Below are 15621 nucleotides of genomic sequence, written 5' to 3' on the forward strand. Positions count from 1 at the left end.
ATAGTTCTTCATTATCTTTTATCATGAAAAAAAAAGTTGGAGTTGCAATTGCAACTACACAACTGTCAATGTCTTTTATGTTGATCCTCGGATGTTTACAATATTATGATACCATGCACGAAATAGATAAGGAGCAATAGCTTGAAGCACATAAATTATCATCTGCCACTGACCTATTAAACTTGACCTAAAGGACCAATATGTGCTACCCTAAAGTATTACGGCAAGTTATAGCCTGTCACCAAATTAAGACTCTTGAAAAGACTAAACATTATTTTATTACCAGGAATCTAAAATTTATTAATTCCACAACTTGAAGTTGATGATGATTGATAATGTACAAAACAAGGTTGTGGTACTTGCTGCATACAGTTTCTTGACAATTACTTATGAGTATAATCTGGTTGACGCAACAAGACATCTGAATTAGTTCACAAGAGCAATTAAGTTGTTAATACCACATATGGTGTTACCACATCTAACGACGCATGAGGCCAAGAGAAACTTTTCATAGAAACAGGTTTCTCCTTCTCCTACCGTTGAAAGGATCCTAGCTGAAACTCGCAGTAGGCTATATCCCGCGTAGCTGCACGGACAATTTACGATCGAGATGAAATATCTTGTTACTTTGATACACATGTATGCATGCAGTGTTTCTACCACGAAAGAGCAGTACTTTCCTGTAGCCTGCGATACTTCCACAGTGGGAATCGCGCTGAAAGTAACATGATTAGATCCAAAACTCAGAAGTCAGCGAGTATGAAGAAAATTTTGAACTTGTGTTCTTTATATCTTTTCCGTGAAGTGTTTCTTTTGGCGTGCTGCTGATGATAGCTTGTAGATGTGACACCGGTTTCACAAATCTCACTGGAATGGTGCAAACACCACGGTGCCAGTGAGTTAGCCACTATTCCTCTCGAATGCGAGTTTTGTCTGGTCACAAGAATGTTCTTTGACTGATGTTACCTTAAAATTCCTAAAGCAAACCACAAAACACAAATATAAAATTAATTAAACTATGTGTGCTGCAACGGAAAAGTTGTTGCAAGGCAAGCAAAAAATTAATGTCGCCCATTCAGTTATATTTACGCTCAGAATTGCTCTTGAGTGTCACTGCTTACGCCATTTGCGTCACAATCACGTTCAGTAATGCACAATGTTAATGCATTCATTATCAATTAAGTGGCAATTCTTGTGGCATTGTTTAGCCAGTTTGTAAGAGACTTTTCTGAGCTGAACTGACTTCAACATATCATGCATTTTATTATTTTTCACGTACCTAGGTGCATTACAAATTTTCCGTAGAACAGTATTTTAAGTACTCTGTAATTGTTTTGGTTGGCACGGCATAAGTATGCCCAGGCAAGAAGGAATAACATACAGTGGAACGTTAGATGATTTTGTAAATTAATTATTTGCTGTATACAGACAGAATTCTATTACTAGTGATTAGAGGGAACAGTGTTGATTTAAGAGACATTGATTTGACAATAATTTTGATAATAACTGATTTAAAAATTTGTAAAATACTTTCATAACTTAATTTAAATTTATAAAGGAGTTTATGGGTTGTAAAGAAATTCCGTAACATCAAAATTCATATTTACTATGCTAGATATAATTAATTTCGTATGTATTAGGTGATGACTCTTAACTAACCTAGTTGACTATAAAAAGTTCACTTAGTTTACTTATAATTAATTATTTGTAAGTGACATTTTAACATTCAGTTATATCCCAGCATTTAGATATTTTAAAATCATTTACATAATTAACGGTTAGAATTTAAAAAATAATTTTAATATGATATGAAAATAATTATACTTAAACATTATAAATTAACATTTCTATAAATAATTAAACATTTCTATAAATTATAAAACATTTCTATAAATTATAAAATATTTCTTAACCATAATTCGTAAGCACTATTTGGAAAATTCGAATAAATTCACACTTTCAGTTGGATAAGTTCTTTTGTAATTGACTAAATATTAAATTTAGAAAGAAATAATTGTAACTGTAAGTAATTTTTAAAAAGCATTTTGTATCACTTCTTTCATTATTTTCAGTTTTTAAAATACTATACATTTTAAAACAAGATCAAGCTTTCAAAATCTACGCCTTTTTATAAATTGTTTAATAAAGAGGTCTTGCAAACAATAATAACCATTTTGTAATTATTTATATTTTGTATGAATGATGTTATGAAAAATATATTAAAATGCTCTGCAAGGAAATGTTTATGATCCCAGTGGTGAAATAAATATGAAGTTTAAAGAATTTCAACATATAAAGCAAACAAAATGAATATAGAATTCTTTTTTGCCTTATTGATGTATCATTTTGAAGCCTACTGACGCCATATACGTAAACCAGAAGAAATTTCCCGAAACCGATTGTAGATATATTTTAATGTGCCACGTGATACATGTAATTAGGAAAAGTAACATTCTCTACATTTATAAAAGAGAATACATGTGTGACAAAAATATCAAATGGGTTCTTTAAAAACATGGTTTTAAAGTTTACTCTCCGTAATCGTTATCACTCATGTTTCAGTAACTGACAGCAAAACTGTCATTTATATATTTTCTTGTAACCACTTCGTGACAGAAGCTTCGGTGTTTTCACGCCACTGTATGTTAGCTTTTATAGTCTCAAGGCTCTGTTTCAAAGCATTTTCACCAGCACCCACGGTTACTTCACTGAAGAAAGCCTTTACCTAGTAAATTAGAAGAGAAATTTAAAAAAATCATAAATATTTCATAACGAATCAGATAACACAGGACAGAAGTATAGACTTAAGAAAGTGAAAAAATAAATTGCATAAATACAGTTTATAAACTCGAGATTTACAAATCTATTCAGCTCCGCTATTTGATTTACAATGTAATGTTTTTATTGTTTATGTTATATTTACATACTGTGTTGTAGTGACCGAAACAGCTACACAAATACCAAGTTGTAATATAGGGTTGAAATGAACTTCTAACTCAAGTTATAACAATAACAAGATATTTAATAAATTAAAAAAAAATAACAACTGCATACTCAGACAATGTTGGACTTGGGTACATTCAGTCCCGTAATTTAAGAAATTTGTTAACAGGAAAAATGCTCTATCGCATTATACACGAAGATTTATAGTTCTATAAAGACGTTAGGTTATTTGGAGGCAGGAAACATGAAAAATATGCAACGCCTTCACCAGGAATCGAACCACGGACCTCTGGAATACGCGCCCAGGCTGCAGACACCACGAAGGTATATGCCAAGAAAGTGGCAGAAATACCTTATAGTTCTAGCGGGCCAATATGCCCATAGCTCCAGCAGAAAAAGTCTCAGGAAACCACTTTTTATATCTCACTGAGTCGTTACTTGCGCTGAACTCCCGGGAAAAAAGATTCCTTCACTCGTACATAACAAAGGTGTCCATATTCTGACCGTGATGAAAAGATTTCTTTTATCTCTTTGTCCCTTGGAGTGACCTTCGAAGCTGCCACCGGATTCATTAACAAAGGCACCTCATTGCGACAGTATTTCATCTATAAACTGAAAAAGGTACGATTGCATTCTGAAATCATTCATCCTAGACAAAGAACCTATATGCGACCTTATCACAATACTTATGTAAGATAAAACGTATGTAAAACAAAATCCTAACTTTAATATTTAATCCCCCTTTAAATCTCTGTTTTAATTTGTTTATTTTCTATAATTATCCCAAAAGCAGTAAGATACTTACAATAAATCTCACGAAGTTGAGTCATTTAAAAAAATTATTCCTGTTACATGATTCTCATGAAGTGCAGAACGCTTTAGCCAACAATGAAACAATGCAACGACAGAATGCTTCAGCCAATAATAATATTAAGATTTTCAAACTAATATCTAAATTAGTCAATAAGAATAGAATCAGCCACAAACTGAATTAATCTTAACATAACTGTCGAAGTATAATCAGCATATTTCTTTTTCACTTCTCTCTCTTGCTAGTATCTTATTCTATTCTAATGAAAAATATTGATACCGATGATCAGTAGCAAAGATACATAACTACGGAATGTGATGAATAAAGATGTACTAGCAATCACAGTCGGTTGAACACTTCTTTATTCTTCAGAATTCATTTTAAATCAGTTTTATAATTTTTTTGGGGGAAAAGTTTTTATTCTGTCCTTACGTACAGATGTCACTCAAAAAGATCGTTAAATTTGTAAGGATCTTAAGTTTTACTAACGTTTATTTTATTTTAAAACTGTACTATCACTTCTTATTTTCTACTTCCGGCCAGAATTAAATGCTTTAACTTGTTTATGCAAATTGCCTTGCTAACGCCCAAGTTGTGGCTTTTTGCCAAGAGTGAGGGAGAGAGAAGGAGTTTTAGGAAGCAAGCCGCTTGCCACTGCAGTTTTAGGAGTTTTCACTCGGTTGCTGGTTGCCTTTAAGGCCAGAGGTTTATCCCTCTTGATATTTGCAAACGTATTGTAGTTTCAGCATCTCGGCGTACTACATATGTATCCTTTTTAAATAAAGGCCAGTCTTAGTGCTAGGCATTTGTATACTAATTCAAAGTTAGCTTTTAGTTTGTAGTTTTATATTCTTACGTTCAGACCACAAGTGGTTGGTCTCTGTATTCCGAAGTTCGGAAGTGCCTGTAAAGTATTGAAAATAAAGGGTTTCGTATACCCTTCCTGCTTGCGTCGTCTGTTATACACAAATCTTGAACATAGCTTGAGTAAGCTCCCTGTTCTTATTCAGGGCATACCATGTTTCCAAAGTAAATCAAGAGAAACACAAGTCCTGACAAATTGTATTCGATAGCTGTCAAAATAGATATTTCCGTTGAAATATTAAACCCGAAATTTTTCGCGATTACAATATTTACTTTTTACTTCGTTCAAGGGAGTAAAAACGAAATCAGTGTTTTTAAAGTTGGGAAAATTGCATTGAAGGTAAGGCTTCAAAAGGGAAGACTGACATTGATGCTTATTTGTAATAGAATTGGTAGATTTTGGAAAATACTTTCATTTTAAGAAAAGAGAAAAAAGGCAGAATATTTTAAGGTTTAGTTCGGTATTTTTATTATGGCAAAGCACTCGAAGACTATCTGCCTAAGGAAAGGGATGCTTTTGTGGTGGAAAGAACTTGGAGAAAAATAATGCCCTTAAGGAATTTTTTTTTTTTTTAACTGTATGCGTTGAAAATACCATGAAAGCCCGTTGACTAGGATTTGAACCCAGGTCGAATAACCAGTGTTAGCAACTTATCCTGTAGGTCGGTAATGAAACTAAAGTATTTTAAGACTATAAATATTAGTAAATTTGGTGAGCAAGTAAACCTGGATGGTATTTGAAATTTTGGTTGATAGGATTTGGCGAAAATGTGCTGTGTTTTTCATGGTAAACATTGCAATCCTGTAAACACATAACGAAAAACGTAAAAAATATTTTTTTTCTTATCAGACACTATTTCTGTCTGCTAAGAAAAGATAAAAGAATAATTAAAATATTCAATATTACATTAAAAGGCTGCTGTTGCAAATGTTATTGCTTTCTAACTGAGTAATCATAAAAACTGATTTTGCTCAAACAAATTGCTGCAAGAGAGATTTTTCTTTTTTTCTGATGCTTCTCGATAACAGACAAAAGATTATAAATCTCGTAAATGTTCGCTAACGGAAGGTTCAATTGTATATAACTGTTTATACTAATTTAAGAACATTTGTTTGGCGCAGGAACCTGACAAATTTTGCTTCACAGATACCAAATAATAAATTTGTATGCAATACAAATATGGAAATACTAAAAGTTTGTAGTGAAACAAATCAACTATGCGTATGTAAGTTTTATATTTGATTCTTCAGAACAATAATTTAAATTTGAATTTCAAATTTGTATTCAATTAACATATTTTAAAATAAAGTTTAATTTATAAATTCGTGCATAAATTTATTATAACATTATTCGCTTAAAATTACCTATTATTAAAGATGAATATTTAAAGAAGATTTATGAATACTGACCTCATCATAATCCGCTTGCGTACTGAAGTAAGAAATACCTTCAGTTATAATGGTGGGCAATGCAAAAGAGAAACTGGAATCGGAATAAACATTAAAAGATGAAAGATTATTTAAGAAAAAGATTAAGAAACAGAAGAATTTTCAAATGAATTATGAAATTTATAACATATATTCACAATAAAAAAGACAATATTAAAATAGACAAATAATAAATAACAAGCATTAACAACAGTGGAGGACAATAATAATAACAATATGTTTAAAATATTGAAACAAGCAGAATACTAACACGTTTTGAACTATATATTTAGTTCTCTTAATAAGTTTTTTGAAATAGAAAGTAGCAAAATATAAATTTTTTGTTTAAATTTTGGGTAAGGTAAATTAAGGAAGGATTAAATTTTTTCATATTTTAAAATCATTCGCGTTTAGATTTGAAAACAAAAATATAATTCAGATTCTTCAAAATAGTAAAGTATATATTTCATAGCCTACACCTTTGCTAAAATGGTATTAATTATTTAATAAGAGAAGGTAGGCATCCTCCTTTTTCACATAAGTCTAACTTTGAGACTATTATGATCCATTTGTTGAAAACTGACGACGCGAAAAAAAACACCGTGAAAAACCCAGGAAGTAGAGTATATCTACCAGAAATTCGCTATTTCTCTGAGTTCATCAATCATAATTATTAAATATGGTCTTTATTCATTATAATCTGTTGTATATTTTAATTGTTGTCCTATCAAAACTTAAACGGTTAATTCCTGTTCTATACACACATTCACTAATATTCATTTAGGAAAGATTATTTTATTAAACCTTGTGTTCTAGTATAATTAAGTTTAAAGAACTATTTTTTTACTATGATATTTACGCTTTCAAAGTTGAGAAATGATGTAGAATTTTGAAGAAGCTAATGTATATAAATCCTTTTCGCTGTTCTTAAAATATGAATTATTCTTGTTAAAAGGCAATGAGAATTAAAAGGTTATAAAAAACAAAGGGAAATAACTCCAGATTTTCAATCCCATGTCATTTTTCTAAGCGCACCATTACTTTAATTAGGAAGAGAATTATGCGCGAGTTATGACTTCGCTTTTCCTTATCGTTTTGTAAAGCTGCAATGCTAAAAAACTTATTTTGATTTCCATAAGTAAAGTATTTATATTAGTGGTTGTATTTATTATTACTTTAAATTTTATCTATTACTAATTATTATTTAGTTTTTGTCAAGAATAAAAATAGCTTAATTTCTCAAATATTCTCACCTTCCCTCAGATTAATCAAAAGGCCAAAATACCTATTCGAGTCATTTACTTAGGCTTTTATTTTCATCGAAGCGTTTCAAGAGTAATACAAAAAAATGGAAGAGCTATTAAATTTATTAAACATCGAGTCTTCATTAAAATTTCTTGTAAATTTAACATTTTTGATTTTTTGGATAACATTTTAAGTTATAAAATTATTAATTTAATCCTAAGAAAAAAATTTAAGAGAAAAAATAAATAAGATGGTATAAAAATTAAAACATTAATGTTAAATTAAAATAAAATAAATGGAATCGAATTTTATACAAAAAAATGCTATTTTTTCTAACTTTAAATATTCGATTCTTTAAGCTGTTATTAATCTTAGTTTTTTAAGCGAACACTGCTAAATCCTTTCACTTTCTAAAACCATGTTTATTTTTAAAACATCTGATATGAATGAGAAAAGGAACTAAATAATTATTAATGTAATTATCTATAAAAAGTTAATGAAAAATTTCATTTAAAATGTATTATTATTCACTCAAAAACGTTTTAATTCTTAAAGCTGTTATTAATCTTAGTTTTTTAAGCTGACACTGCTAAATTCTTTCACTTTCCAAAACCATGTTTATTTTCAAAAAAATCTGATATGAATGAGAAAAGGAACTAAATAATTATTAATGTAATTATCTTGTAGGGTTTATATTTATTTTAACTAACATTTATTTTAAGTTTAAACTATCTTTCCTGTCAAGCCTTACTTTCCCCTGGAATTGCCAATGCCAGAGTATGTAAATTTTAGTAGAACGCGCAAGGATTCAAATTATCAGCGTAAGTATTCTGAGTTAAATAGAAAGGAAACGAGTTCGAAGGTGTGCTTTCTTGCTTCACGAGTGTGGAAGTGGCTAGTTAGAAATTGAAGAACCACGCATTTCGGCCTGTGTGCTTGCCTCGGCAAATTGTTAATCTTTCAACGTTATATTCAGAGTTTGCTGAATTATCAGCGGTATTTTAGAACGCGGTGAGTTTAGTTACGTTTAGAGAGCCTCGTAGTTAGTCACTTGTTATTATCTCTTTTTAGTTTCTTATTTTTATTTTACCGCCGCGTCGGCGTAGTTTGTGAGCGTCAAGAGCACGCATTTGTAACTTCGAAAGTTAAATAAAAGGGATTTAAACCCTTCTCAAGACTTTGGTCTATTTTCAGCTCTCAGCAGTCCCACTTTGTTGCGTGCAGGTTGGAAGAGCGCAACTTTACAATCTATAAAAAGTTAATGAAAAATTTCATTTAAAATGTATTATTATTCTCTCAAAAACGTTTTAATGTATAATTATTTACAACCAGGAAACTATTAGGTAAAATTTAATGAAACTAACATAGGTCGAAAGAGTTAATAACTAGACTTTTATATTTTTGAATAATACTTTTGTATTACCATCACTTTTAACAAGATATGTCGAGAATGTAACATATGTGATGGGATATCCCATATATATTTCCAATATATATTTCTGATTTCCGAAAATGGTGTGAGAAATTCTGAATGCATTAAATTGAAATTATAAAGCATGGTTTTTTTCTGAAGTATATGTATACTTAAGAGTTCCTAAAATACACTAAATATTTTTCTTCAAATTAAAATGATGAATATAAAAATTAGTATTTTCTCTTTTGAGCGAGAAAATCGTGTTATAAAATTATAGAACATATATTTTAAAAAACAAAAATTAAAAATTTTAAGCTCTCTGGCATACATTCAACTGTACGTTTTCCTTATACCTAAAAAAGAAAAACTATTTTAAAATTTTATATTCCGTTTCTCGGAAGATATGTTCAGTGGTGTTTATATCTGGAAAACGAGAAGATATTTTATATATTTCATAAATTAGAAACAACATACAGAGCTACGTATTCATAATAGTATGCTCATCATTACTGTTGCAACGATGATTTCTAATTTCCTTTCAAAATGTCAATATTTTGCCTATATATTCATTATACCATCAGTGAAGATCATGGTTTATAAAAATGAGATATACTTTTTAGTTATATTTAATCCTTCGTCATTTTCTGCTGATACAACTTTAATTTTTGCAGTTTATATTTAGATCGTTAGGGGCGTTAAAATTCAGCTTTTCTCATCAATCATTTACCTATTTCAATATTTAATATTCGTACGTTTCGTGAATTTTGAGAAAGAGAACTAAAGTTTTTCTTCCTTCCCTGAAACAAAATTATTAGCAGGTCGAATTACTATTTTTACAGACTTTCCATTAATAAACATACTACTTGATTAATAATATTGTGCTTTACGTTTAGAGAACTCTTCGATTCCGTTGAGAGGCTCACTGTTTCTAAATAAGGATATGGCGATTTCGAAGTACCTTACGCTGTTAGGAGATCACCTTCTTGGTGAGCACGGGGGACACTTTCTTCCCCTTCTCTTTTATAGCGCTTTTAGCTTTCTTTTCTAGTTTATAGTTTCCTTCATAAGTTGGGATTTGTAATGGTTTTCAGAACTGAAAGATATGAAAATGATGCATGTTTTTTCCAAGAACAGACAATTGGGAAAAAAATGAAAATGTCTATCCCTTTTCCTAACCTTTAGAAGAGCAGAGAAATTTTTCTTCGTATATATGACAATTAAAATTGATTTTATATATATATCTACAGCATGTCTACATAAAAAACTGTTGAATACAATTTATTGCACACTGTAAAGTAAAATTGTTTTGCTCTTATATTTAAAAAATATTTTCATCGAAGTTTGAGTAAATCATGTATACGCAACGTTTGTATAAGGTCCTGAAGAAAATTAAAATGTCTACATTGTGTATGATCTAGAACAGGGGTTCTCGACCGGTGGTACGCAAAGGGAAAAATAAGTGGTACACAAAGCAGCAAAGTATTTTTAACTATTAAATTCCAAAAATTAAAACCCCAACATCCTGATTGAGTTTTTTTCTCTAACGATGCAATTTATGCGATCTGAGCTTTGTTCAAGAGTAGTATTGGTAGTAGTATTTGTAGTGGTGGTACTAAAGGCTTTCATTTTTTGTTTATATGGTACGCGTTAGTCAAAAGTTTGAGTACCGCTGATCTAGAACAAATGGCTTTTCTTTCCTATGAAAGTGATTTTTGGAGATCTCGTTCTACTAACAGCAGCAGCATATTGCCAGATAACAGAAATGTTTTTCTGAAAATAACCATCTGATTAGCTTCTTTTCCATAAAGCATGTAGTAAAACCTGAAGGAATACTTGAAGATCTCTACGGCTGTAATTTTCACAGAAACACTCTTATTTTCTGAGAAAATATTTCGAAGTTTCGAACCTTTGATTATTAAGCGTTACTGTTTATTGTCTGAAGTTTACATTCAAAACGAAGATGCCTCTCAATGATGCGTGCTAGGACACAATCTTTTAGCTTGAACTCAACTCAGACAGCTGAAGGCAGTCTTAAAAATTATTTCCCCGTCTGTAGAATTCTGAATGCTGATGATGTATAAATAAATTGTCCAGAACCAAATACGCGATGTATTGAAAGACAGCTGCCACCTGCGCCCTGAAGAATTATGCATAAAATATTGCTTTCTCAAAATGAAAGATGGCTTGAGTGCATTTCTGTAGCAAGAGGAGTTTAAATCTTGAATCTGAAAAATTTTTGATAATTTTTTCATTCCAGTAAATGCTCAGAAAATATTCTTTTGATATTACTTTTTGACAAAATTATCACATTTTTATTTCATATTTTAAGCATGAAGAACATCTGCTTTAAAATTCAAAATATGCTGAATGAGCATCATGAATATACAAATGCCCCTGAACAGAAACTATTTATGGTTTCTGATATATTAAGTTCTATGTATGAACAAGCGTTGATCAGTTAGATACGGATTTGCAAGACTTACTGAAACATCATCATGCTTTCAAGCTTTGACACTGAGCCTTCGGAGCATATTTTGTATAAAGTGTGTATGCGAAATATTTTCAGCCAACTTTAATGTTGATATGAGATCAGTTACATTTGCCTATTATTTCAATAACGTGAAAATATGAGCATACTGTATGAATCCTTGAACATGCTTCTACAATGACATTTTTGCGTTCCTTCCGTTTGGTTTACTTAAGCGCACATTTGTACAAAATTATGGTTTGAGTGATTTGAAGATCCAAATAATAAAGCTTTAGGAAAATACTCCCTGGTATGAACTCCTTGGTACGCTTCCGTTTTAGTGAACAAATTGAAATGTATAAAAGTTACCTTCCCAAAATGAATTAAAGTCAATAGTCAAGCTCAGATGGCTTTCATCTGTGAAAATAAAATTGAGGGTATCAAACTTCAAACTCCTTTTAGTGCCAAAAATTTTTATATTTATCTTTCGTTGTTGTAAATATCGGAAAAAAAAACCCGGAAAAATATTCTCATCTGTTCGGATTCTATGAATGTTTCAACACAGGTATCACTCGATCTTCTGCTTACATTGCAAATCCTATAATTGTGGTAATGCTAAAGTTTAATTGGAGCCTAAAAATAAGGGTTGCAATAAATCACAATTTTTCCATCAGTTTTGTGAGATACTATGTGTCAGAAATAATTATGCAGTGCAAATTACTGAAACTTGTATTAGATATTTTATAATGCAAACGAAAATAATTACATACTTTTCCAATAACAGAACCCAATTTGAACGAATGAATGCCCACGTTGAAGAACGACCAATAAGATTAACAGCAGCATAAGAGACAGCTAAGTATGTATCCTGAGGTTTTATTTTGTCTTTGTCCAACGAATAATTTAAATACCTAGAAGAGAAAATAAGAAAAATAAATTTTAAATAACGGGAGCCAAGCGAGTCTGTAGGGAGATACGTAATATATGAGTGTCAGACATAACTTTTGTTTACTATAAAACTATTGCAAATGCTCGTGATTGCCAACTGGATATATTACCAAGTAAATGTGTAAGGATCTTAAGTTTTACTAACGTTTATTTTATTTTAAATCTTTACTATCACTTCTTATTTTCTACTTCCGGCCAGAATTATAAGCGTGAAGGAGTTTATGCAAAGTTGTCTGGCGAACGCCAAGTATTTAAGTGTGGCCTTTTTGCCAAGCAGAAGAGAGGAAGCCGTGAGTTCGAAGCAGGCCGCTTACCTTAGAAGTTACGCAGTTGCTACTTTGCCTTCCAGGCCAGAGGTTTTAATCCTCTTGATAAATTAAACGTATTGTAGTGTTCACAGTCTCTGTGCTACATACGCTTCCTGTTATTATAAGGCCAATCTTATTCTAAAGTTAAATTAGAGTTTAGTTTTATTTTGATATCTTTTAAGTTAGACCCCGAGTGGAGAGTCATTGTATTCCGAAGTACGGAAGTCATTGTATATAAAGAAAAAATAAAAGGTTTTGTATACCCTTCGTCTGTATCCTGTCTACTTACTACAATTAGTGAACATAGCTTTAGTAAGCTCTCTGTTCTAGTCAGGTCATTGTATGTTTCCGAAGAAGGTTAGAAGAAACATTGAACCTGATAGTGGCGCCCGACGAAGAATAACCATGGCCGAGTTTCAAGAAGAACCTGTGCTGCCTGCAGAAACGGCTCAGAATCCAGAAATGCCAGCTGCCGCCCTGGAAGGATTTGGGTACATTGTCCAGACCATGCGCGCTTCGATGAAACCAGAAGCAACGTTTAATGGAAACTCACAGGTAACCAGTTTTTTGGAAAAATTGGATGACCACTTCATGCTCTACCCCGTGCACGAGTTTCAAAAAGTTACCTTAGCTACCAGCGCTTTGAGGGGCCAAGCGCTTAACTGGTTCAAATGTATCGGCAAAAGTCTCTTGGGTCAAGCAGGAAGTCCCACCTATACCTACGAAAATTTCAAGACTGCCCTACTAAAAGCCTTCCCTGTTGTAAGGGATCGTGCGAAATTAGAAACAGAACTTTTCAGTATATATCAACAAAGAATGGAAAACCTCTCGAGTTTTGTTTTAAGAAAAATTCACGTTTTCAAGCTCTTGTATGGAAACCGTCCGGATCCTGAAATAATTCAAGTGATTTTGCCGAGGTTACTACCCCAAGTGCAAGACTTTATTGAATTACGAAATCCGACTACACTGGAAAAATTATTTGAGCTAGCAATCCAGTTTGAAAGTAGAAGAACGGCGGACGTCGAAAGAAGACGCCAATATCAACAGCGAAACCAATTTGGTACGCCAAGACTACAGCAAACTCAAGCACATGGCTACGGAGAAAAAGCGAATCAGTGGGCAAGGAAACCCGAGCATTCAAAAACAGCCGGCGAACGTCGACAGTTCAATAGCAACCCAGGAAAAAAGTCTCAAGGCCAGTGGAGAAAGAAGGAAAGCACCGAAAGGAAAAATAATTTAAACTAAAACGGATTTCTGCTGACGAGAGGGTGCGGAAATCCGAAGGCCACGAAAACCCCTCTTCCTACAAGTTAAATACAGTAATGGTGAAAAATTTAACTCTTCCGAAGATTGAAGTCTTGGTAAATAATATCCCGGCCACCGCACTCCTGGATACCGGCGCGCAGTGTTCCTGTGTGGCAGAAGTCTTTTTTAGAAAGTATTTTCGCAAATACCGCATATATAATGCGGATAATACAACAGTATTAGCGGCGCAAGGAGAACAATGTAAGTGCGTAGGTAAAGTACCTTTGTACATCCGTATCAAGGACGAACAAGTAAAGGTGATGTTTTTTATAGTAAAGAATTTGCAAGCACACTTAATACTAGGAATAGACTTTCTTTCAGACGCACAAGCTACACTGGATTTTAATGAAGCGTCTCTTAAGCTGACGATGAAACCAGTGCGTGTAGAAAAGGTTGAACCGCCAAGGTTAAATCTTGACCACCTGCCTAATGACGAGCAAGATAGAATCCGACAAGTGGTAAGTGAATTTGCTTCCTTATTTAGTGATATTCCAGGATTTACCCAGGTTACTAACCATAGTATTGACACCGGAGATGTATTGCCGGTTCGTCAAAAACCATACCGGTATGATAAGAATAAGGAAAAAATTATAGAATGGCATATTACCGATATGCTACGTAAAAAGATCGTAACGCCTATCTCAAGTAGTTATGCTAGTCCGGTGGTTTTATGTAAGAAAAATAATGATTATCCTATGGAGCATCCAAAAAGGTGCAGATTCGCTATTGATTACCGTAAATTAAATTCCATAACGAAATATCCGGTATATCCGTTACCGATTATAGAAGAAATTTTAAGGAACATAAAATCAACCAAATTTATGACGACTTTAGACTTAACGAATGGTTATTTTCAAATAGGGATCAGGCCTGAGGACGTGCCTAAGACTGCTTTTATAACCAAGTCTGGCACTTATGCATTTTTGCGAATGCCGTTTGGCCTTTCAGGCGCCCCAGCAACATTTCAGCGATGCATGGACATTGTGTTAAGACCTGTTCTCGGAAAGTCCACATTTATCTATTTAGACGATATCATTATTACTAGTGATAATCTAGACCAACATGTACAGGATTTAAGACAGGTGTTTTCTTTATTAAATGAGGCCGGTCTAAAAGTTAATGTCGAAAAATGCAAATTTGCAGCCCCTGAATTAAAATATTTAGGTTACAAAATATCGCAAAAAGGGATCGAGACAGATGAATCAAAAATAATCGCTGTACAAAAGTATCCGACTCCAAACACGGCAAAGAAGCTCTCTTCTTTTCTAGGACTTTGTTCATATTATAGGTCCTTTATAAAAGATTTTGCGGCTATCGCTGAGCCATTGTTAAAATTAAAAAGGAAAAAGGCAAGATTCTCGTGGACGGCCGAAGCCAATAGTGCTTTCGAAAAATTAAAACAAGCATTAACGCAAGCCCCTGTGTTGAAATTTCCTGAAAAGGATGAAAATTTAGAAATTTCAGCGGATGCTTCGGATATGCGGTAGGAGCGGTACTTTCGCAAAATCAGCAGCCAGTGGCATTTTTTAGCCGAACTTTAAATCAAACACAAAGAAACTATTCCGCGACCGAGAGAGAGGCACTTGCAGTTCTGTTAGCAGTGCAAAAGTTCCGAGTCTATTTTGGAAAGGCGCCGATAACAGTATATTCTGAACGTGCGGCGGTAACTAGATTGTACTCTGGAAAAAATTTATCCCCAAGGTTAATAAGATGGGCACTCAAGCTGCAAGAATATAATCTGGTAATCAAGCATACCCCCGGAAAGGAAAATATCGTAGCAGATGCCCTGTCACGAATTAAATTAGACGAACAGGTAATACCGTAAAAGTTGCAATGCTGACAGCGTGTACAATAAATTCCCGAGAAACTGTAATAACCGAACTGGGTA

The 15621-nt window shown here is 32.7% G+C and overlaps 1 protein-coding gene across 2 annotated transcripts in view; it reads right to left on the reverse strand.

The window, feature by feature from the left end:
• Positions 1-2395: 2395 nt before the first annotated feature.
• The window catches only part of LOC118196181 (glutamyl aminopeptidase-like), a 122292-nt gene continuing 109066 nt past the window's right edge, over positions 2396-15621 (reverse strand). For both annotated transcript variants that reach the window (XM_085827685.1, XM_085827686.1), the window contains 3 exons: positions 11943-12083; positions 6029-6101; positions 2396-2725 (listed from right to left, as the gene is read on the reverse strand). In XM_085827685.1, coding sequence (XP_085683811.1) covers positions 2585-2725; positions 6029-6101; positions 11943-12083 — 355 coding nt within the window. In that variant the 3' untranslated portion in view covers positions 2396-2584. The remainder of the gene's footprint in view (positions 2726-6028; positions 6102-11942; positions 12084-15621) is intronic.

This window comes from Stegodyphus dumicola, chromosome 12, assembly GCF_044657685.1.
Source record: "Stegodyphus dumicola isolate Sdum_Otavi_A_Nest chromosome 12, ASM4465768v1".
Classification (NCBI taxonomy): domain Eukaryota; kingdom Metazoa; phylum Arthropoda; class Arachnida; order Araneae; family Eresidae; genus Stegodyphus; species Stegodyphus dumicola.